Raw genomic sequence first — 25,331 nt, forward strand, 5'->3', positions numbered from 1 at the left:
CTCTCTCTCCTAGAAATAAATAAAAATATTAAAAAAAAAAAAAAGAACCTGGAACCTAGTTTGGTGTGGGGCTAAAAAAATCTAGCAAATTACTGGCTCTTCAAACACATACATGTTAAAATAAACATTGTACAGTAAAAGCAAATAAGTACAAATAATATGTATTTCAGGGAAGAGTTTGCTGATGACAGAATGTAACTGATCATAAATGTTCTAAGTATCAGGGGCACCTGAATGGCTCAGTTGGTTAAGTGACCAACTCTTGGTTTCTGCTCGGGTCATGATCTCATTGCTCGTGGGTTCGAGCCCTGCATTGGGCTCCATGCTGTAAACTGCTTGGGATTCTCTCTCTCTCTCTCTCTCTCTCTCTCTCTCTCTCTTTCTCTCTCTCTGCCCCTTCCTGACTCACACACATGTGTGCCCTCTTTTCCCCTCTCAAAAGAAATAATTAAACATTAAAAAATACAACTAACCGTTCTAAATATCTGAGTTACTTCTCTGAAGTAAGTTAACCGTCCTGGGGACGGCCATTAGCTCTGCACTACGATCATAGGATACCTAAACTATAATGAATGCAGATAGGGAGCAAGTACGTGATTCATGTGAAATTATTTCAGTTCATCAGAACAAGGCAATCGACAGAGTCAGGTTTCCATTGTCATTACTTCTTGAAACAACATCTAGGGAAGCAGTGTGAAAGTGGACACCTGAAGCCCGGCTTTCCATCTTTCAGGAAGGATCCGTGAGCATTCCTTCTGTGCCCTCCCCTGTTCTGTCCCAAAGCCCCAGTCCAGCAGGGTCTCGTGGGTGACAAGAATGCTCAGGCCAGGAATTACAACAAGATGAGGCACGTCCAGGGCATTTATGTGGGGGTGGTAGTTTTCCTGCATTAATGTGACCAGGAAACGAAACAAACAACCCAAACTCAGTCCTCCTACACAGGAGGGTCACTTACATTTGTCCTGCAAGGAATCGTGGGGCACTTCTCCCTGAGGACTTTCTTCCAGGTCTCCATAATGCAGGACCTTGTGGTTGGGTGAAAGCCGACAGTACCAAAACTTGTCTGAGGGGAAAAAAAAAAACAAACAAACCACAAATTTATAAGGTAAGTGATTCTGATTTCTAAAAGTTATAGACATCCCGGGGTGCCTGGGTGGCTCAGTGAGTTAAGCGTCTAACTTCAGCTCAGGTCATGATCTCGTGCTCAGTGAGTTTGAGCCGAGCATCGGGCTCTGTGCTGACAGCTCAGAGCCTGGAGCCTGCTTCAGATTCTGTGCCTCCTCTCTCTCTCTGCCTCCCCCACTCCAGCTCTGTCTCTGTGTCTTTCTCTTTCTAAAATAAATAAACATTACATTTTAAGTCTTCAGGAAGGAAGGAATTCTAGAGCCCTGGCAATAGGCCTTTCGATTTTGATATTTAGTTAGCACTGTCCTGACTAGAATACACTGGGTAACCATTGGGGAGGTTATTAAAATCCATCAGGCATAACGGCAGCAGGTTTTCTGAGGTGGCGGCTTCCAGAGGGTCATTTCATCAGTATCTATAATGACTCTGGGAATCCTTCTTTACCCTTTTAGCCCCGGCAACAGTGGGGACTGCTTCCACTCTTCTCTCTGAGATTTTAAAACTGTTGAGGCGGTTTATGTGTGCCACATCTTAGCTGCTATACCAAACCCCCACCCCTGGAGCTAATACACGCAAATCAATCAACAAATGAATTTTTAGGATGTCAGTGAAACACATAAAGGGTGGAATTTATGAGGAAATAATCTAAATAATTCAGGGGTTTATCCAAAGAATGAGGATATTCACAATCATCTCCTCTCTAATTCCTAGAGTTTAGTTCTCTAAATAGACATGACTAGAAGGGGATTAAGAGGTACAGTCCTCCATTTACAAAATGAGTATGGCATAGGGAAAATAATCAGTAGTACTGTAAGAGCTCTGTATGGTGACAGATGTTACTACACTTACTGTGGTGGCCATTTTGTAATATATGAAGTATTGAATCACTATACTGTACACCTGAAACTAAACAAATAAAAAATATTAAGACAAAAATAAAGAACTAGGCATGACCAGGGCCTTAGGATCATTCTTACAAATAACTCCCTCAACTTAACCTCCTCTGCGTTCCAATGTAATAAAAATGTCTGAATAAGCCTGAGAGGTAGGAAGGAAGCAAAAAACACATTTTATAGATAAGAAATTTAAATTGTGACAGCAATCTTTGGGAAGCTCTCAAGTAAGGCTGTGCTTAGACGCCTCTTCCTCCAGGAAGCCCTCTTTGATTACTACTGCTGAAGGTACTCTCCCCATCCTCTTAGGTGTGGCAATGTCTTCTTTGATTATTAGTGCTCTCATGTTAAGCATCTTGGCATTTCCCCTTCTATGCCACAACACTTAGACAATTTGCCCTAGCAGGTGCACTGTGAACAATGACTGATGGAAGAAGAGGACTCAGGACCCTCATGAGCCTGGGCAGTGTGGAGAAGCCAGAGCTCTCTGATGACAGCAACTGTCTTCATAATTCCATGGTCCCAATCCCTTGGCACAGTGCCTGGCACATGAGGATTGCATAGTAGGTGTTGGCTAAATAAATAAATGAGGACCCGAGGGGACTTGGTCAAAATGCTTAAGGCACAAAGCATCTATGACCTTAAAAGCATCTATGACCTGTAAGCTACTTGCAAAGATGCAGTTGGCAACATGGTGGCCTTGGTCAAGTCACCTCATTACTATGTCTACAAACATGTATTGTTTTGAAACTACTCTGACTGGAAAGCTCTCACATAACATTTTAAAGAAAGTGTTTTTCTATCTAAAATTGCCTTCATGGCAAAACTTATGTTTTAACTATGACTCTTTTAATAGAAAAGAAAGATTTAAAAATGGAACTAAAAGCCGCACAATGAACAAAGAAAATGCCCCAACTTGATTCACAAAAGCAAAACACCTCTGTGATTCCTATCTTCCTCACCTATAAATAGTGTTTGAGAATTCTTGAATGTACTCATTATGTGGCAATCCATATACTTAAAACATATGAACTCTGCTGGAAAAATCTGGGAGGAAAGGAAAAGTTATTTGCTGGCTAGGAAAACATCTGGCATTACTCAACCTTCAAAATTATATCCATACACAACACAGGTCATTTTCCTGGGAGGGTATTTTAAAGGCAGAGAATAAAGTTATTCCCTGAGTGATTTACAGTCATTTCAATTAGGCAAACATGTAATCATTAGGAAGAGAACATATTTGGGAGTCGGATGTGTAATTCACAATAGGAATTGTGAATTCCAAGGGAGCAGGCAATGCTTTGGCCGTGAGTATCAACAGTGCTCCCAGTGGTGGGGGCCCTGAATGACAGGCTGTGGTGGTTCTTCCTCCTCAAAGGGAGCATGCCCTCCTCAAAGGGAGCATGCCCTCGGCGCCAGCTGGAGAGATTTACTATGAGCTTCCTTCCTGTGATACCTTGGCGGTGGGATTTTTAGCTAAGTGAGCAACTGAAGGGTGACAGAAAGCCAGCAAGGAGTCAGTGAGCTGTGCACTGGGACATACTGGTCTTATTTAGAGTAAGGCCCCAACTTTTCTTTCCAGGGATCCCTGGCTTCTTAAGCTGGGATAAGCTCTTAGGGTATTGGTAGCAACCTAAAGCCTAAGGGCCAATATGAGGCAATCAAAGATCAAAGATCATTCATTCTCAATACACTGGTGAGAGTTAAAAAAAAAAATTAAGTGGTACAATCAGACATACTGTGAAGTAAAATGCACAACTTGTATTCATTTGTAAGACTTCAAAAGTTTTTGCTGCGTATACTTCCAAGGGAAGTTTACTTATCCAGTGAATATTTGCAGAGTGCGTACAATGCACACAGCACTCTATTGGGTGCAGCAAAAAAACCTGTTAGGGTGAAAGGCAGACATGAGAGACAAATCCAGGAAGCTCAAGGACAAGGGGCTCCATCAGCTCTTGGTGGTAAGTAAGAGAAACATGGTGCAAATACTTGTTTCCCAGGTTTGGGAAGTAGGGACAGGGACTCAGTGACTCTGGCCGTACTGCAAGGAAAAATAGGGACAGGGAAGGTCTCTTGTGTAACATATTCTTCCATTCAGAAACAGAGAGAGACCCGTGGCTGTCTGCCAGGGTTGCTGGGGGGCAAAGCAGCCATCTTTGCAAAGTTGTAGTTGATCTCTGCTTAAAAGTGACACAAAAGGTTACCCGGGATCCCGCCTTAACAATATCTGGTGCACAGCTGACAGAAGGCCAAAATTCTCTTGACTTTGATGACACCACACTTCTCTAGTTTTCCTCCTACCTCTACCTCTACTATCCTAGAGAAGTTCCTCTCTCTCAGTCTCCTACTAAAATGGTAGAGAGAAAAAGATGGGTATTTCACTGACCTAAGCGATTGCTCTGTTCCTCCCCATCAAATAGAAAACTGTTGGATGGATGACAAAATATTGGAAAAGAGTCCAAAATAACTTGGGGAAGCTGTCTGGACTCAAAAACAAATGTGTGGATACTATGCCAGTATCTTCCTCAGGGTAAAGTTTGGAGTCATTAGTTTTGCGAAGGTGTCAGGGCATCATAATGTGTGTGTGTGTATGTGTGTGTGTGTGTGTGTGTGTGTGTGTGTGTGTGTGTCAAAGGTGGAGCCGCTGTAAAGGACAACATGGCCGCCCGCTCCGAGCAGCAGAACACACCGGCTCATTGCGGGAGACGATTTCAGTGTCAACCAGCAGCGGCAGCTTGATTTGCAGTTTCTTTTATGGTAAGAGAAACGTGTATTTCTTTTCAAAACCCAGCGTGACGTTACTAGTTCCTCAATCCCTCTGGGCAATGAATGAGTGGATTATGTCATTAGAAGCAATTAGCAGGGAGCAGTGAGAACATTATCAAAGACTGTTTACTAGCATTTAAAGAATAAACAGGAGTTAATATAGAGGTCTTCCAGTCAATTATGAGTGTTCGCACGTTAATAGCCATGTCTTCCTTCCCTAAAATCAAAAACTGACAATATGGAGACAATTTTGTACTTCATTTTCTTGGTCCGTCTCTGTATGTGTGCGTGTGCATGCATGCATGTGTGGGCATGTGTATGTGTGTGTGTGTGTGCGCACGCGAAGGATGAGAGCGGAAAGCTGGTTTCAGAGCTCACGAGGCTGCTAAGAAGGTCTCCAGGGCTGATTAAAGCTATTCCCAATGTTACATAGATCATTACGGAGCTAATAACCACTGACAACTGTAATTCTTGCAGCACTGTTTGATAGAACTTTCTGTAATGATGGAAATACTCCATAGATCCTTATCCAACAGTAAGAAAAGAAGAATTAAATTTTATTAAATTTCAATTAAATTAGCCAAAGGTAGCTTTATTCAACAGTACGACTGACCATCTGTCTTCATTGCCAAGGCTGGAGACATATTTGGGGCTCGCCAGTGGGACTGTAGGGGAGACCTGAATGTGAAATGCTGGGCAGTTCAGTGAGGCACAGGTCAGCTCTGCCATGGACTTGGGGACATCTATGTTTTGGGAACAAAGCCTCCAGTTGGCAGGTGGCTGCTGGCACAGGGGATCCTGAGAGACCTGTGTTTGGGAAGCAGGTGGCTTTTACTAAAGTAAATTCCCAGGGCACTTCCCTTAGGATTTCGGAGCTTTCTCAGGTTAACCTAAAATGTGCACCGTCTTCGGTGTGTTCAGGTCTTCTTCCTGCCTAGGCTCGAAGCTTTCCAAGTCACAAAACAGGAGGGACCTCAGCAATGTTTTTAAAGGGAAATGTCTTCTTTTAGGTGATGAGATACAAGATTCCTCTGTTGGTCCCATAAAGGAGAACAATGAATATGGATACAGACAAAGGTCATCCTGCCTTTCAAATCGTCCTCATTTCACCAGACAATCTTTGGAAAGAGAAAGGTGTTTGGATTGAGAATTCTGGCTCCCTGGAGACTGCGGTCTCTTTTTCACAACAAAAGATGACTCCAGAGCCCCAAATCCTTTTAAAGATGGTTTGGCCTAACCTGTGCTTGGCGGTCACACAGACCTGGGCTATGGCACCTGGCCCTTACACATCAGCTAAGTGGCTTTGGCCAAATTACAAGAGCCTTAGGGATCCCTATTATTCTTTTGTTAAGTAATGTTAATAATTATATGAGTAATATGTATATATAAGATATCCACTTATGCACCTTTCACAGAGCTGACTCACAAATATTAGTATCTTCCTGTTCTTCTGGTTACTAACGGTAACCCTCTTGTCCACTACTGGTCCCTCTACCTTTCGAGAACAATGATTATCGGCTAGTTTGATCTGCAGGAATCTGCTCTGTCCCTGAAAATGATTTGGATTTTCTTCTTTTGAAAGTATGCTTTTATTTATCCCTTTTTGTTATAAAAATAAGTTATGGTAAGGTTTAATTAGATCTTAAAAGAAAATTTCAATCAAGGATAGTGGAAGAAACAGCCTACTCCTACAGGGATTCTGTGCCTGAATATACCATTTGCCTCTAGGTTTTCTGAGTGAGATAAGAGACCAATGTAAGGTATATCACCCTTGGCAGCAGTGAGGAAGCCTGCCAAGTCCTCGGGGGGATATGTTTTGCTCACTCCTGAGCTTCAAATTAAGTTTGTCATGTTAGTGCTTAGAGAAGGGATGCTGGACAACAAAATGGACAATGTTTTCAATGAGAAGCAAAAGTTTCGTGTTGTCATTTCTTGAAATGACATGACAATGTGTAGCCCTGGGCTCTTGGCAAGATGATGTGACATGAGTGATTCTGAAAGCCCCTAATCTCTATCTCTGAAATTGAAGGAAAATAGGGAACAGTTTCTGATCCTACAGATTCTCATGCTGCAAATAATGGCCCTCACATAAACAACTTCTGGAGTTTCATCTGAACTGTCTCCTGCAGAGGCAAGGCGATCTATCTCACTGTCAAGCAGTCTGAACGAGAGCCTTCCATACTCTGTGGTGGGAAGAGAATGGAATGAGGCTGACATGTGATATCCATCGCCACTCTACCATCTGTGTTTAGAAACCTAGATTCTGAGGATCTACAAGCTAAAATTAATGGTAACTATCACTAATGAATGACAATGTGCAAAGAACTCCACTGAGTGCTTTAGAGGCAGGATTTTATTTAACCCTTGTAACTGTGAGATGTAGAAATTGATATCCTTTGACAGATGAGGAAATAGGAATATAGAGAGATCTACTGGGTTACCTCAGACTACCCAGCTAGTGAGTGAGGAAGCAGGCATGAGAATGCAGCTTGAAGTGTTTCACATGATTTCCTGCCTCCAAGTTCTAATGTGGTCAGAATTCCGGAAAACCCAGATTTGCGAATAACTACATCGGTCTAACCAAATAGCAGAGCAGTGAATGAGGCAGGTAGAATGACGGGCAGGTATTAACGTAGCTCTCCTGGCCAAACAGTGTGGGAAAGGACTCTTGTCTGCTCCTCCACTTTTCGGTTTTGTGGGACAAAGAACTCTTTCATATTTCCCCCTGTAAAGTTAATACTTGAATCAACTCATCTATATTCAAATCACTGTTGAACAAGTTTAAAGGGAGTGAGGCCGCCATTCCTTCACCGTGTGTTTGTTCTTTAAGCTGTGACGCCACGTGGCTGTTCCCATCTGAGAGCTCCTGTGGAAATGCACCTCTTCTGAAGGGATTAACATGACTTTACATTATGTCCTCATTAATCTGTGTAAATCTAAATGGAACATTTTGAGGTGGTAATAGGAAACCAATTTCAGCACAGTCTGCTTTGAATCCCTACTTTTCAGCACCCAGACCTAGTCATCAGACTTTAAATCCATTTACCAAACACCAAAGGCCTTCCTTTCTGCACCCAAAAGGATGATTTTGTATTAAACACAGATGGCCAGGCTCCCTAGGGAGCTTAACTAACGAATTTATAATCTAGGTGCTAATACTTCTTTGTTCATTAGGTAAGTCATTTTTAGAAAACTGGACAAATTTGCAGATAACAGACTAACACCTCATTAGCCAAAAAACTGTCATTATTATATCTAGAAATAGGATTATTCTAGTAGAATCTATCCATTTCACCCTATAAAGGGAAGACGCATGGAAAAGTAGACTGGAAGGTTTAGTTGACTTCTTTGAATTAACTTCTGGAAGATTCTAGCTGAACATCCATGGAGGCGTTAGGTGGTTTGTGTCTATGTGTCATCTCTCCCCCTCCTCCTCTCACTTCGATGTCCTTCGCCCAATGCTGAGTAGATAAAACCTTTTCAAATCATCTTATGGGAGCATATGTCCTAACTGTTGACTTTTACAGAGGTGATGAAGAGATCAGGCATCCGGCTAACTGGGCTAAGAGATCATCTAGTCCTATTCTCTCACTTATTAGATAAGAAAGTAGCCCTGAGAGGTCAAGTGTCTGTTAGCCCTGTTTCAAATGGGGAAAGTGCCCACAGTCAGGCAGTTGGTCAGCGGGAGAGGCAGGACTTCACCTGTTTCATCTGGCCCCAGGGCTCATGCCACATTACTTTCCTGGAACAGCAAGATGTCCAATGCAAGGAATGTGGTGAGAAAGATGTCAATGCAAGAAATGCCTTCTTCCTGCTCTCCCAAGGTGAGCCTTTCTCAGCCCCAGCTGCAAGCCAGTCCTTATTATTATTCTGCCCACTGTCCTTTTCCCTGAGGCCCACCCTGCCCCGCCCCCCTGAAGCTCACTGCCTTAACTTTCCAGTCTCTGGAAACAGCCTGCATTTTCATTCCTCAAGGAAGTTCTGCCTTTGGAAGTTCCTTACTATGATTTTTAATGGTAATATTCGAAATAGTTTGAATTTACTCAACATTCAGCACAAAGCCATTTAAGTAAAGGGCCAGGGGATGGGCTCAGCAAAAACATGAAATAATGTTTGTCATTAGTGGGTGAGCTCTGTGTCTGAGCAGAGTAGCCACTGAATTTCAAAAACATCTGCCAGAGTTTCTCCGGGACCATAACTGGTGTCTGTTCTTGGTAAAGCTGCTAATGCTTATGCCTGTTCCTGGCTGTCCCTCAATCTCTTCACCTCTCCCCAGATCTTACTTTTCAGTTTTACTTTCTGTTTGTTTGTAGGACAATATGATAGGAGTATTTTGACTTTGCAGTCAGCAGCCTGTCATAAAAAAAAAGAAAACAAAGGAGCACCTGGGTGGCTCAGTTGGTTGGGCATCCAACTTCGGTTCAGGTCATGATCTCACGTTTGTGGGTTCAAGCCTTGTGTTGGGCTCTGTGCTGATAGCTCGGAGCCTGGCGCCTGCTTCAGATTCTGTGTCTCCCTCTCTCTACCCTCTCCTACTCATGCTCTGTCTCTTAAAAATGAATAAATGGTAAAAAAAAAATTAAAAAAAAGAAAAAGAAAGCAAATCATGGGACTTTAGTTCCCTAAAAAAACAGCTGGAAGTGCTTTCCCACCCATTGGAACTACTCTAATGGCACCCATTTTGACATGATATTTTTGGATTAAAATTCATTGAGACAATTCTTGCAAGAATTGTCAATAGAATTTCTTCTTACAAGATTATGAAAATTGATTCTATCCCACCTTGGTTCACTGTTACCTTTATCTCCAAATAAAATAATTCATACCTAGAAGAGAATCAGTATGGGGATTTGGGAATAAGGGCCATCCATGCTGAAAGTTTCAAGATCAATCCCAATGGTAGGTGCCAGCTCTCCTGACAACAGAGTGAGTCATTGAAAGTAAGGGCCATAGGGTTGCTGGAGTATGAATCCTTGCTCTTCTGCAACTTTAAGCAAGTTACTCCTCAGTGCCTTAGTTTCCTTATCTGTGAACTGGGCATAATCACAGGATCACCTATGGTTACCATGAGAATAAAATATATTAAAATAAGTAAAATAAGAGCCTGGGCACATGGTAAGCTCTCAGTACATGTTAGCTGTTCTTGAACAACTACTAGCAGACTTATGGCACTAAATGGCCCAGAATGGCTCTTTAGTTCCATGGGCCTTCTGGTAATTCTTTGATTCTTCCTGGGTATGCATGAAGAGTCAAATCCTGTCTGGGCTGCTATTCCTGTTCTGAGTACAATGCTGCATGGCCTACCTATAAACCAGCACTGGTGCCCTGCAATACCCCCATGGAGCGGGCCACTGTTCACCCTAGCTGAGGGTGGAGTGGTCCTAAACACAGTACCTTGCCTCCGTCGGCAGTTGAGTTTCCTAAAGCAGGTCCCTTCCACAAGGCGGTTCAGGCGTTGTTGTTTGATCAGCTCCAAGATTTCTGGCTGAATCTTCTCCTTTAGTTCCCTGTGAAGGACAAACACAGCATGCCTTGAGAACAGCAGTTGGTTGAAAGGGAATCATGGGTGTGGCTTTCCATGGGCTTTCCATGGCTTTGAATGCTTACCAAACCTTTAAAGAAGAGTTAACACCTATTCTTTTGAAGCTGTTCTGAAAAACAGAAATGGAAGGAAAGCTTCCTCATTCTATGAGGCTTGATTCCAAAACCAGACAAAGACCCCACTAAAAAGGAGAATTACAGACCAATTTCCCTGATGAACATGGATGCAAAAATTCTCAACAAGATACTAGCAAATCGAATCCAACAGTACATTAAAAGAATTATTCACCATGATCAAATGGGATTTATTCCTGGGCTGCAGGGCTGGTTCAATATCTGCAAATCAATCAAAGTGATACACTACATTAATAAAAGAAAGGATAAGAACCACATGATCCCCTCGATAGAGGCAGAAAAACCCTTTGACAAAATACACATCCTTTCTTGATAAAAAAAAAAACCCTCAAGAAAGCAGGGGAAGAAGGAACGTATCTCAACATCATAAAGGCCACATATGAAAAACCCACAGCTAATATCATCCTCAATGGGGAAAAACTGAGTTTTCCCCTTAAGGTCAGGAACATAACAGGGATGTCCACTTTCACCACGGTTATTCAACATAGTATTGGAGGTCCCCTTTGCAATCAGACAACAGAGGTAAATAAAAGGCATACAAATGGGCAAGGAAGAAGTCAAACTTTCACTCTTTGCAGGCAACATGATACTCTATGTGGAAAACCCAAAAAACCAGACCGAAAAACTTCTAGAACTGATACATGAATTCAGCAAAGTCACAGGATATAAAACCAACATACATAAATTGTTTTGCATTTCTATATAACAATAATGAAGCAGTAGAAAGAGAAATCAAGGAATCAGTCTCATTTACAATTGCACCAAAAATTGTAAGATACCTAGGAATAAATCTAACCAAAGAGGTAAAAGATCTGTATTCTGAAAATTACAGAAAGCATAAGAAAGAAACTGAAGAAGACACAAAAGAAATGGAAAACATTCCATGCTCATGGAATGGAAGGACAAATACTGTTAAGTGTTAATAGTACCCAAAACAATCTACACATTCAATGCAATCCCTATGAAAATAACACCAGCATTCTTCACAGAGCTAGAACAAACAACCTTAAAATTTGTATGGAACCACAAAAGACCCCAAATAGCCAAAGTAATGTTGAAAAAGAAAACCAAAGCTGGAGGCATCACAATTCTGGACTTCAACCTGTATTACAAAGCTGTAGTCATCAAGACAGTAAGGTACTGGTACAAAAACAGACACATAGATCAGTGGAACAGAATGGAGAACCCAGAAATAGTTCTAGAAATGTATGACCACTAATCTTCAACAAAACAGGAAAAGATTATCCAATGGAAAAAAGACAATCTCTTCATTAAATGGTGATGGGAAAACTGGACAGCGACATGCAGAAGAATGAAACTGGACCACCTTCTTAAACCATACACAAAAATAAATTCAAAATGGATGAAAGATCTAAATGTAAGACAGGAAGCCATCAAAATCCCAGAAGAGAAAACAGACAGCAACCTCTTTGACCTTGGTTGCAGCAACTTCTTCCTAGATGTGTCCCCGGAGGCAAGGGAAATAAAAATAAAAATGAACTATTTGGACCTCATCAAGATAAAAAGCTACTACACAGTGAAGGAAACAATCAACAAAACTAAAAGGCAACTGACAGAATGGGAGAAGATATTTTCAGAGGACAGATCAGATAAAGTGTTAGTATCCAAAATCTATAAAGAACTTAACAAACCTGACACCCGAAAACAATCCAGTGAAGAAATGGGCAGAAGACATGAATACCACTTTTCCAAAGAAGACATACAGATGGCTAACAGACATATGAAAAGATGCTCAACATCACTCATCATCAGGGAAATACAAATCAAAACCAATGGAGATGCCACCTCACACCTCTCAGAATGATTAAAATTAACAACTCAGGAAACAACTATGTTGGTGAGAATGTGGAAAAAGGGGAACACTTTTGCACTTTGGTGGGAGTGCACACTGGTGGAGCCACTCAGGATACTGAGTGATGGAGGTTCCTCAAAAAATTAAAAATAGAACCACCCTATGATCCAGCAGTTGCACTAGTAGGTATTTATCCAAAGGATGCAAAAATGCTGATTCAAATGGGCACCCCAATATTTATAGCAGTGCTATCAACAATAGCCAAAGTATGGAAAGAGTCCAAATGTCCATCAACTGATGAATGGATAAAGAAGATGTGGTACACACACACACACACACACACACACACACACACACACATACACACTGGAATACTACTCAATGATAAAAAAAAAAAGAATGCAATGTTGCCATTTGCAACAATGTGGATGTTAACTAGAGTGTATTATGCTAAGCAAAATGTGTCAGTCAGAGAAAGACAAATATCAAATGATATCACTCTTATGAGAAATTTAAGAAACAACAGATGAACACAGGGGAAGGAACAAAATAAGATGAAAACAGAGAGGGAGGCAAACCATAAGAGATTTTAAATACAAAGAACAAACTAGGGGTTGCTGGAGGGGATGCGGGTGGGGGGATGGGCTAAATGTGTGATGGGCATTAAGGAGGGTACTTGTTGAGATGAGCACTGGGTATCCTACGTATGAGATGAATCACTCAATTCTACTCCTGAAATGAATTATTGTACTATATGTTAACTAACTTGAATTTAAATAAAAAACAAAAGAAAAGAAAAAAGAAAAAGAAAGGGCATCACGGCAGATGGGACAGAGAAGTATAAGCTGCATCTTTCCATGACCATCTTAATACCTCCCAAGCTGGTACTTCAGAGAATTATTTATTAAGAGTTAGTGGCTGGGGTTATCTGTTATAACAACACTATAGATTCTCTGACATTTACAGAAAACCCACGAAAGCACCAGCGGCTTCAGTGACGTTTTGCTAGACCAAAGTCTCCCGAGAAATTTCTTCCCTGTTTCACAAAGCCACAGGTATAAACTCATGCAGAAACTCACTAGGCTCTGCCAAGATAAGCAATCTTTGGTCACATTTCCCCCTACAGCAGGTAAATTCATAGACTACCTCTGTAATCCGACCAAATAGCATCACTGGGCAGTCCCATCATGACTAATTCTACAGCAAACACCATATTCTGGGCCAACCACAGACTTCCCGTTCTATCGCTCACTGATGGGAAGGAACGACACATTACCCTGGATTCTAGCCCACAGAGATTGGGATCATGATGGCATAAATTAAGGATTATTTGTATCTTGTCTAGGACTGATATAATGTTGTTTTAGATGCACTATGCCATAAAGATACCAGAATAGAGTACAGTGGCTTCTAAATCTTTTTGTAAGAGTATACTTTTTTTCTCATGTGAAATTTTATGTAGCACCCTAGTGTTTGAGTCTAGTAAGGTTAGAGTTGTTCTAGCTGAAGTTGGGCAGGAAGAACTCTCAGTAGTGTTAAAGTATTGATTAGAACATAGATCTAGAACTCAGAAGACTAGTGCTTCAACCTAGACTCTGACCATGACTCATATTTCATGTAGATCAACTAAATCTCAGTTTCTTGTCTGTAAAATGGGGATAAGAATCTTTTCTGGAAAACTGCTGTGACTTCCAAGGGAGACAGTGTGAGTATAAAAGCTCTATAAGCACCGGGTAGGAACACAAGGTATTAGTGAATTTGCTTCAATAATATTCTCTCCTTTCCTTAGGCCAACTCTCCTTATGCCCATATTACAGTGTAGTCAAGGCTTACATATCTGTCAGCTTCAATTTTTACTCTGGACCTGTTCTGGACTGTAGACAAGCTGTCATCACAGGGTGTTTGGTTCACGGGTGGGGAAGGCACTCACTCTTGGTAAGTATCTGCTATGAGCAGCTAGTGTCCAATTTTAGCTCATCTCCTTCCTATTTCCTCTCAAAATAGCCCAAGTTTTGGAATATATATTAGTGTCATTAGTAAATAGGCAGTATTTCCATTTTACAGACAGGGAAACCACTTACAGAGGTTAAGCATGGAATGAGGGTACAAACTTAAATCTTTTGCACACAAAGTGCTCCTATTTATATGTGAGAAAAGGATAATTAAAAAGTTACATTAGGGGTGCCTGGGTGGCTCAGTAAATTAAGCATCCGACTCTTGGTTGTGGTTCAGGTCCTGATCTCATGGTTGTCATGACCTGTGCTGGCATTGCAGAGCCTGCTTGGGATTCTCTCTCTCTTTCCCTCTCTCCCTCTCCCTCTCTCCATCCCTCCTCCACTTGTGCTGTCTCTGCCTATCTTAAAATAAATAAATAAACTTAAAAAAAATTAAAAAGTTACATCAAAGGGTCTGGCCATTATGTAATGGGGTATTCCAGTACTCTGCTAACACATATTTTAAACTCAAACAACTTAAAATTTCTTGTCATTTGATACTGTTCCAATTGAGCATTTATAAAGTATCATACAGAGATTCAGCCCTAATAATACAGCTTGGTATATTTGTAAAGCTGGTCTTGTGCAGGCCTCCAGGGTCTCATCTTGGGCTTTCAGATCACAAAAGCTATTTATTATCAATGCTCAGCTTTTGTAAAGTGGACTTAGTATATTGAAGCTTTGATGAACCCTGCTCCGAATGGGAGAAGAAGGTGGGGGAAGTGTCAGAGCAGTCACACATGACAATAAATCACCACTCTTGACTTCCAAGTCAGGGTCATGGGGCAGAGAGGAAGAGATGCGCAGAGGGATGAAAAAAATCACTGGAGAGAGGGTTTGGAAATTTCTCTGAAGCTTAGGTTAAGGTGTATCTCTAAAGAATAGTTTTGGTAGGCTAGAGCTGAATTATTAAAAAAGGAGGTAAAGATACAGAGAAGACCAAAAGGAGGAAATAATTGAGAGTACTTCCGAGTAACTTTAGTTGATGATGTATGACATCTCAGTGTAAGCCCCAGATGCGCTCATCATGATGCATTCCATTAGGGAACCATTTTCTGGGGGCAGACTACGGGTATGAGTGCCTCTGCTGCTCCAAGAGTTATAGCCTTTCCTTGTTATGAACCCCAAAGGCCTCCAAGACACGACTGGGCAATGAGAAAAAGAGGACAACTTTTCTGTTTTCTAAGTGATTTTCCTCTTCTTTCCATGCAAATGGACTCAGTTGCTATAAAATTCACTCAAATTAGAAAAACATAGGTAAGACCTACATGGTGTATCTGTGGATGAGATGTGACCTCAGGGTAATCCAGGCGATAACACCAAGGGCTGGAGTTGGGGGTTTGAAATTCTCAGCTGGGGGTCAATGAGGCCAAGGTCATGGGTTCACTGCCTTTGCTTGGATAGAGAGTCTTCTAATTCTATGTAAAGGCCTTGTAAACAGATAAAAGAAGGGTGATTAAAGGGGTTAAGGCAAATGAGTGTGTGAGGAACAATTCCAAGTTCAGCATCATTTCTGGAAGAGGATCCGGGTATGAGTCTAGTGAGGCCAGCACCATATACAGAAGACAGACGCACCACTAGATGGGTGTGATGCCCCCCTGCACCTGTGGTCTTCCCTGCTGAGCTGCTACTCGGTGCTCACAATAGAGGTTGGCTCACTTTTTCTGTAAAAGGCCAGGTACTAAATATTTCAGGCTCTGCAGGCCATGCACTGTCTGGCAACCCCTCAGCTCTGCCACAGCAGAGTGACAGCAGTCAACAGTACATGAACACGCGAGCGTGGCTGTGTTCCAATAAAGCTGTGTTTACAGAAACAGGGAGTGAATGTGATTTGGCCCAAGAGGCATCTACGCTTTGCCGACCCCTGACCTAACAGGGCTCTGTGAAGACTTTGGGGGGGGCTGAGTGGCAGTGTCTGTTTTATGGAAATTGATCTGTCTTGACACTGGAGGGCCTCCAAATTCAGTCCTTGTGCTTCTGTTCTTTATATTATAGACTCATGACTTTAAATAACAACTTTATGCTGACAACTTCCCAAATTTATATTTCCAACTTGGACCTTTCAGTTCAACTCCAGATTCATCAATCCAACTGCCTATTTCGATGTCTAACAGATGCCTCAAACTTGACAGGTCCAGAGCTGAACTCCTGACCCTCTGTCCTAACATGCTCCACTCTCTCTATCCTTTAGTTGTTCAGCCCAAACAAAACTCTGAGCTCATCCTCGACTCCTCTCTGTCCCTTACACCCCACATCCAATCAATCAGGAAATCACATTGTTTCTTATCTTTAAAATCTATCTAATCTATAGTAGAGACTGATCACTTCCAATCATCTCCTTCATGGACTACTGAAATAACTTCCTCACTGATCTCTCTGCTTTCAAACTTGCCTTCCTGGAGTCTATTCCCATTACAGTAGCAAGAGGGATCATTTAGAAACCCAAGTCAGAGCATGCCAATCTTCTGTTTGAAACCCTTTAATGGCTCCCCAACAAGGCCATCCATAATCCACTTCCGGCCTCTTCTCTGGTCTTACTTCCTATTGTTCTCCCCCTTGCTTACTCTCTCTAGCCACGCTGGCCTTCTTATTTATTGAGTACCTGGACCTACTCCTACCTCAAGGCCTTTGAACTGTTGGTTCTCTTTGCTGGAATATTCTTCTCCCAAATGCACACATATCCTGCTCCCTTAAACATCTTTATTCAAAGGTTCCCATCCCAACCAGAGGGATCTACTCTGATCACATCATTTAAAACTGCCAGCTCTCCATTCCCATTGTCTTTATCTTCTTTTAGCATGCTATCATCTTATTTACTAAGTTTATTGTCTGTTTCTCTCCACTACAATACAGTCACTACAAGGTGGGAATTGTGTCCTTTTTACTGCTGAATCACCAACACACACAACAGCATGTGTCATACATTTGATAAGTATTTGTCAAGTGCCCTGAACACTGAAAATTGTGTAACTGACCAGACCATTCTACTGGCACTGGCTACGAGAAAGTCTTGAGCAAAGTTTGTGGCCAATCTTCAGTGAGGAGGCAGATATGCAGGATAGGCATTAGCCTTATTTCTGGCTCTGTTTGATTTTATCTTTTCTTTCTCACCTGTACTTCTACTGTACTTTCCAAGATAAGGCAGGCGAGGCACATACCAAGACATTCATAGTGTCAGTTTTACCATTTACATTTCAACAGTATGACCACATGTTCAATTCTGGTTATCAGCTAATGGTAAGAGTGAACATTTCTCTTAGTAGGTGTTATGTGCCAGGCATATGCTAAGTGCTTTTCAAGCACTAGGTCATGCACACAATGATGCAGCAACATACACGTTTTAATCATCTTCTCTTTTAGACATTGCAACAGCAGGCTTAGGGTGGGTTACATAACTTGTCTACAGAGCCACACTGATAGGTGGTGGCCTTGGAGCTTGACTCCAGATCTGTTAGCTGCCTGGGTGTGGATCTGCTACCTTTTGCTCCTATGCATCACTGGTGTGTATCCCTGCATCTCTTCTTCTCCTCAGTGTAGCATTAAATGACCTATTTTTGGACTATTCAAGCTTTTTATATCCATTAACTCAGATTAATTATGTGGATGGACTTACTATCCCTGTAAAGTCATGCTAAGCAGAGAAAAACAAATACCTCTCCTCTGAAATAATGAGTTAAGAGCTGAAAAATAAAACAGCTTCTTCACCCCACTGAATATTCCCCCCAAATATTTGCTCCGACAGAGCATGCATTTTTCTTCTTGGGAAACATCAACATTTTATTATAATGGGATGTGTGCCTCAAAGGATCTCTGTGGCACTTAGGTTTGCCACTGTGTTGTGTGTGACAGGCACAGAGGTGGCCAGGCGAGGGGCAGGGCACTACAGGGTACAAGATGCTGGTGACAGTGTGGCCAGTGGGGTTATGGTCAAGCTCCAGGTAAGTCATCGTCCCAGTCCTCAAAAATGAAAAGCTTACACTGGATGAGCCTGAAGGTGCTTCTCTGTTCTAAATTTCTAATATCCTAATCCCTGAGCTTGGCGGAGAGGCGCCTCCTCTGTGTTCTCATGACACCCCCCACCTGTGCTTCCCCCAACCAAGTCTGGTCTGTGCTAACCCTGCAACCCCAGTTTTACATTCTGGGACAGTGGGAGGTCAAATGTCTCTGGTTCCCTGCCTGTCCCCAGCACCTTGGGCAGGGCTCAGCAGGTGGAAGTCACTTGATATGCATTTGTTACATGAATTAATGAATGAATGCCAACAGTCATACATGTTGACTTTCTCTCTGTTGACTTGGGTTTGTCCTCTGAGCCACTTTGGCAGCTTTTAGCCTCCCTCCAATCCCAAAGGGAGTTCCTATCTAGTCGGTCACTCTAACAGATAAAACATCATGGGACAAGAAGCTGGAGACTGGCTTCCACTTGCCCATTTCAGAGGCTGGGATAATGATCAGGTAGGTCCATGGCTCCCACTTTAATTGCTATAGTGTCTGACGGAGTCTTCATGACTTTATTGCAACTATGCCAAGAGCACAAGTGAGCTGCGGTGCTTTTCAGTCCCGTGGCCAAAAGACGCTGCCAAAGCTACACATACCCAAGATTTCCTTTATATTTGTCTTGCTTCTCCTTATGTAATAAACATAAAGATAAAAGCTTCTTGTCATCAAGAGAAAACTTCATAGTGTCTTGGGCAAAGCCTCAGGAAATAAAGATATGAAGCCCAAAACAGCGGCAAAGTGTTCACATGTAACTTGTGGTTAACATTCATACTTAGAATAAAGTCACGGTCAAACATTAATTTGGAATCTCTTGCCCTTAACTGAAGTGGTTCCTTAAAGTCTTCCTTTAGGCTTTAAGAATTGGTATCAAAAAATAATGGTCTCCTTGCATTTACACACCCGCTGAAACAAGACTTATGCAATTCAACATTTCGAGACTGTAGGCCCTGGGATGGGGTGAGCCAGCACTGTCCCCCTCTGCAGGTAACACGCTGAGTCTCTGAGGGGTCAATCACCTATGGGAAGGGCGTTCTGTCTGGTAGGTAGCTGGCCTTTCGGGCTGAGGACCAGTGCAAAGCCCCGGCCATGCCTACTGCACAGCTGGCTGGTGCTCAATGCAGGTACAATTCAAGTCTCACAGCGACATAAGCCAAAGACCCTCAGGAAGCGTTTACCTCCCTTGCTGCCTAGTGTCACCCTCACTAAAGTCTGCAGTTCTGCTGCACAGCCTCTAACAGTGCTTCTTAGGGCCTGAAAACAAACACACAGTAGATGGCGTGGCTATTGTCTTTTCAGACCTGTGAACTTTCTTTTTTTTCCATTTTTTTTTTTAACTTTCATTCATTTTTGAGAGACAGAGTGTGTGTGTATGGGGGGGGGGGGGGGGGCAGAGAGAGAGGGAGACACAGCATCTGAAATAGGCTCCAGGCTCTGAGCTGTCAGCACAGAACCCAGCGCGGGGCTTGAATTCACAGACTGCGAGAACCTGACCTGAGCCAAAGTCAGACACTCAGCCGACTGAGTCACCCAGATGCTCCGACCTGTAACTTTCTTAAACCTCATCTTAGTTTTGCACTTTGCAAAGGAACTCTTGTGGGGTGGACAAAATACTAGCTGAGGGATCGGGGGTTGGAGTTCAAGTCCTGGCGCCTCACCTCTCTGGCCTATACCTGCTCCTTGAATGGGAATAAGACCTACCTACTTCACACAGATGTGAGGAAATGAAATAGTGGGGTGCACTGCTTTGCAAATTGCTAAGCATTAAACATGTCAAATATTTAAGAGTAAAAAGCAGAAAGAGGGGTAGAAAGAAAAAGGATCAGGGACAGAGAGGGTTAATGTCATAATGACACTTATATTGTAACTTTGTTTCACCAAAAGTTCAGAAGAAGCAGTGTCCAGTCTTCGGAGGGAAGAATGAGAATAAATATCAAACACTCTCCTTACCGCTCCCCGCCTTTTCTCCTGTTTCCTTCTGTATAAATTATAAGGGTAACAAAACTGACCTAGCTCTTAGAAAAAGATGAGGGAAGATAAATAGGCCAGTTCTAAGAAAAGATAAAGCAAAAAAAAAAAAAAATCCTCAAAACAAAACAGTCTCTGTTGGAGGTTCAGAACATCCTAAAGATGGAGGTATGTGAAATCGCAATTAGTGCTGCAACGCCCTATAAAAAGAGGGCCTGCTGCCTCTCTGCCTGGGGCCTGTCGGGTGATGGTCATGCGGGTGAAGCACAATGCTCTGGCGTGAGGCAAAGCGGATGGGGCAGGGAGAAGTGGATCTCTCTCTTCCTCTCAATCTGTCTCTTTCTCCCACCTAGTACTTCAGTGTTCATACTGCCTGAGTGATCAGTGGCCCTTGCTCTTGTCAGTCAAAGGCACCTGCCAACAAATAGCTTCATGGGCAAAAAAATTTTGTCCTGATGGTTAGGAAAGGTCCCCCCACTCTTTGGCTATGAATTCTCAGAGGACTCGTCAGTAACCAGGCCACTTCCTGGCTCAGGTCCTGCTGCCAGCACTGTGCCCGCCTTCCCCTCGGCCAGCCCTGCCCCGTCTTCCTCCCTCAGGGGGCTGCTGAGACTTGAGAAACCCAACTGATATCTTCTGGAGTGTCTTTTGTTGGCCTTCTGGAAAGAGCTCATGACACAGCCCACTTCAGTGTGCACAACAGACCTTTTGACCAGAAGTGTTGGGTCAGAGCCTGCGAGGAGACAGAGGTCAGCGATTACTTACAAAATTGGGCGAGACTGGAAATCTTCCTGGTTCATCCTCTCAGACTGGCGGATCTTCAGGATCTCGGTGTAGCTCAGGTTCTGCAGTTTACACTTGAACTGATCCAGGGAACTAGGCTTGGTTGTGAGAGCTCTCATAACCTGCTCCTTCACCACCTGCATTACCTGTAGATGAAAGGAAGACCATTATTTTCCTGGCCCTGTCTTGTCCGTTTGGAAAAAATCTTCCAGAGTTAACATCTCCCCACCTCGCTGCCTCCCTTGACTTGCACTCTCTGCCATACATATCTGGTTGAATTCAATGGCACTAAGTAGTCCAGTATGGTGCATACAGCAGACACTTGATGCTGAACAGCCTTGGGGTGCCATGTGTGTGCCCTTCATCACTATGAATATGATCCCAATAAATTCCTAAAGGCTTCTAATCAGTTCTTTGTTGAGTAAGTGATGCATGATAGGTACTTGGTAATTGGTCACTGACTGGTCCTACACCAAGATGACATTTGCATGAAGTGTTATTGTAATAGAGGTAACGATTTTACACCTTGAGTGTGCTTTTCCAATGAAAGAGTAAACTACCATGATGTACATCTTCTACTTTGTCTTGTGCCAGTGGAACCACAAGGAAGGTGATGGATTGACTAACTTGGGGTTGGGGTGGGAGGCCTGGCCGGAGGAGTGCTCCATTTGCTCAATAGATTACACGTCTGTGCTAAAGCCAACACTCCAGACAATGCAAACTTGAAAAGCGAAAGAAGTCCAAGTGACAGCGAGGAGTCTGCATTACTGTTATTTTTTCTGGAAGAAAATCGGTGAGACACAACTAACTGTGGAAGTTTGGTTGGCACTAGTTCAAATGAACGTGAAATGATACCCACACTTGCCCCTCCCAGAGTGCTTTCCCCATGTAGTTAAGGCCTTAGTGTTCATACAAATAAGGAATTTGAAAATGCACATGTGGTACTGCCTTCTTGAGCCAGACACTAAAAAAAAGAAAAAAATCTATTAAATGGAACAGACATATCCCATTGGAAGCCTCAAGAAAAAAGAATATGGTAATATGCTGTCCAGCCCACAAGGAGGCAATTAAACATTGCCTCCATTAATATGGATTCAATCTCATCAGAAATTATAAAGCAGGGTAAGACCAGAAAACACAGAGGCACCGAAGAGACTTGCAGTAATCTCCCTGCTTCTTCTTCTTTTTTTTTTTTTACCCCCCACTGCAAATGGAAATAATTGTTACCATTGACAAGGTAGTTACAATGTGCTAGATACTATGCAGGTGCATTATATGTTTCCTCTCTTAAACCACTCAAATTTATGAGTTAGATATTATCATCATTCTATTTAAATATAAAGAAACTGAGGCTTTGAAATATTAAGTAACTAGTTCAAAATCAGCTAACTAGTTGGTGGTGGATGAGTTGGGATTTGAACCCCAGGGTGTGAATACTCTACTACACTGCCAATCATGCCATCATCCTTGGGGTCCCTGGATAACTTAAAACTGAGAAAAAAAATCACAAATGCAACTCAATTATATGCTAGATTTTGTGCCAGGCACATTTTTTTTTTTTTTTTTTTTTTTTTTACAAATAGTTTATTGTCAAGTTGGTTTCCATATAACACCCAGTGCTCATCCCCACAAGTGCCCCCCTCCATCAGGCACATTTTTTTTTATTCATCATCTCATTTAATCTTCCTTCTAATACAGTAGAATAGGTGTTATTTCCACTCCTTTAAAGGTGAAGAAATGAGACAGAATGATGGAGGACTTATCCAAGGTCATACATATCTGGTTGAATTCAATGGCACCAAGTAGTCCAGTATGGTGCATACAGCAGGCACTTGATGTTGAACAGCCCTGGGGTGCCATGTGTGTGCCCTTCATCACTATGAATATGATCCCAATATATTCCTTATGGCTTCTAATCAGTCCTTGGTTGAATGAGTGATGCATGGTAGGTACTTGGTAATTGCTCACTGACTGGTCCTACACCAAGATGACATTTGCATGAAGTGTTATTGTAATAGAGGTAATGATCTTACAGCATGGAAAAGACTGTGGCAAACCTGAACTTCCTAATGTGCCTGAGTGCTAGGTGACGGGAGAATCTCACTGCCTTAGAAAATATTAGGCAGCTGAAATGTCCTCCAAACACTCAACAGCTCCTTATACTTGCTGAGCTCCCTGATGGTGTGGGTTGCTAAGCAATCTGCTCAGGTTTCTTTCTCCAAGTATATGTCTCTTTTATTGCTGTCCTGTCCACATAGGGACCTGTCCAGTGTCTGCAGGGGTCTAGAGGACACTGGGAGCTAGCTCATCCTCCTTGGTCGTGAAACTCAACTGGCTTTCAGGAATGCCAGGGGGCCGCTCAGTAGGCCTCAGGTGAACCCAAGGCCATGAGTCAGCTAGCTCAGGTGTGCCAGGTGTCATTACTCTTTACTCATCTGCTGACCCCTGCTTCCAGTGTCCCCATGTGCCAGGGACCCTAGGACAGGCATATTTTCCTTTAGCCAACTGAAAATGGCTGAACTGAGGAGAACATGAGTCACAGGTGACAGGAATGAAAAGAAATCTATTTTTCAAGTGATATGAACCCTCACTTTTTCTTAAATGCTTCTGACATTTAGGAACCCAAGTTCACAGTGAGAAGAGCCTTTATTAGGTAACATATTTGGAATTTCATGAGGACTTTCTGGGAGGTAGTGTCTTATCACAAAATGGCAGGAAATATCAGGGAACTACAGAAGAAAACTTGGAGGGGATGACAGATCTCTGTCATGTTCCCATGAATCCGCTTTATCCAGTAGGCACCACAGAGGCCCTGTGTGCCACACCTGCCCTAGAAGGGGCAGTTTCTGGTGACAGCAGTGGTTTAAAGACATGAAGGCAACTGTCCTTTTGTTCTCTGCTTCATGGGAGTTTCTAGGACCATGGCTGGGTCATTCAGTCTAACTCCACTAGTTACCAGCTTACCATAAACCAGACGATATTGGCAGAAGCAATTATTACAAATTTGCTTGAGAAGCATTACTTACAAAGTCAATACAACAAACATCACTGAATGCTTAACCACGTGTCTATATTGGCACTAGGAATTCAAAGATTAATAAGGTATGACCCTTCCTTCTGTGAACTAATGGTCTACTAAGAGAGTTAGACATGGGACACAGACAATGACTGTTACGATAGAAGTGTGGATGTGATAGAGAGGACAGATTGGTGGTCTTTGGTGGCAGATGGGAAGCATTTCAGTAGCAGATACTATATGAGTTTGCAGGAAGAATAGGTGTTCAATGCTGTGAGAAGAGATGAATAACCTGAACATGACCCCTCATTAGCCCCTTTGAGTCTGGGCTGCATCTGAATTGGAGTCAGTTACATAAGCACCGTTTCATGCCCCCAGCATAACAGCATAAAGGAAAATTTCCAGTTGACCTTCCACCTGATCTGCTGCTTTTTTTACCCAAGGAAATGCTAAATTTGGGATGCTTGACAAATTTTGAAAATTGTGACCATCTTATATTATGTGGTATAAATGGTGGTTAAATTTGGTCAAGGCTGAACTTAACAGTTCGCTGTTTCATGAGAGGGGCATCACAGGAGCTGTCCCCTTCCTCATTTAGAGAAACTCAGAGTCGAACCAAGGAGATAATTATCATCTCTCAGTGTTATTTGACCTTCATGTGGGAGGCAGGACATGTAAGAGAGACTAAGAATGATTAGAATACCAAAAATGAAGAAGCAGTTTTTAAATAGAATCAGGTTAAAGCTGGGAAAGTTTTAGAGACATCTCCACTTCCCTCATTTTATAGATAAGGATAGAAGGCCAGGGGATTCTCCTACTTCATGTATTTCTTAAGAGGCTGTCACAGAGATGACAGTCACCAGATCACATATGATTAGACACAATGGTTATGCTACTAAGTGGACACGTGACCTGAATTAACCAATCAGTAATCCTTCCCAGACTTCTGACTTGATGTGAAGCAGAGCTGAATATTCTCTTTTCCCCTAAAACTGTCAACTGCAACACTGTCCCTTAACATGAAGGAAGAGTGGGAGATATTCACACTGATTTCATTCATATTAGACAGGAGAAAGGTGTGTGTGTGTGTGTGTGTGTGTGTGTGTGTGTGCAAGAGAGAGACAGAGAGACACAGAGAGAGAGAGAGAGAAAGAGAGAGAAAATGTGTTAATAATGCTAAATCATATTCATCCATAATGTTAATTCAATCCTGACATTTGGTGATTTTGTTACGTGAACCTTTTTTTTCCATTTGAATGGAATTCTTGTCACTTGCAACTTAAGATTTCAATGAATACATAAAA

The 25,331-nt window shown here is 42.4% G+C and overlaps 1 protein-coding gene across 6 annotated transcripts in view; it reads right to left on the reverse strand.

The window, feature by feature from the left end:
• The window catches only part of ELMO1 (engulfment and cell motility 1), a 530,720-nt gene that overhangs the window by 24,272 nt on the left and 481,117 nt on the right, over positions 1–25,331 (reverse strand). For all 6 annotated transcript variants that reach the window (XM_039239137.1, XM_039239138.1, XM_039239135.1 and 3 more), the window contains 3 exons: positions 20,994–21,157; positions 10,179–10,291; positions 956–1,063 (listed from right to left, as the gene is read on the reverse strand). In XM_039239137.1, coding sequence (XP_039095068.1) covers positions 956–1,063; positions 10,179–10,291; positions 20,994–21,157 — 385 coding nt within the window. The remainder of the gene's footprint in view (positions 1–955; positions 1,064–10,178; positions 10,292–20,993; positions 21,158–25,331) is intronic.

The sequence above is a fragment of the Hyaena hyaena genome, unplaced genomic scaffold (assembly GCF_003009895.1).
Source record: "Hyaena hyaena isolate Hyena2069 unplaced genomic scaffold, ASM300989v1 scaffold_153, whole genome shotgun sequence".
In the NCBI taxonomy this organism is placed as follows: Eukaryota; Metazoa; Chordata; class Mammalia; order Carnivora; family Hyaenidae; genus Hyaena; species Hyaena hyaena.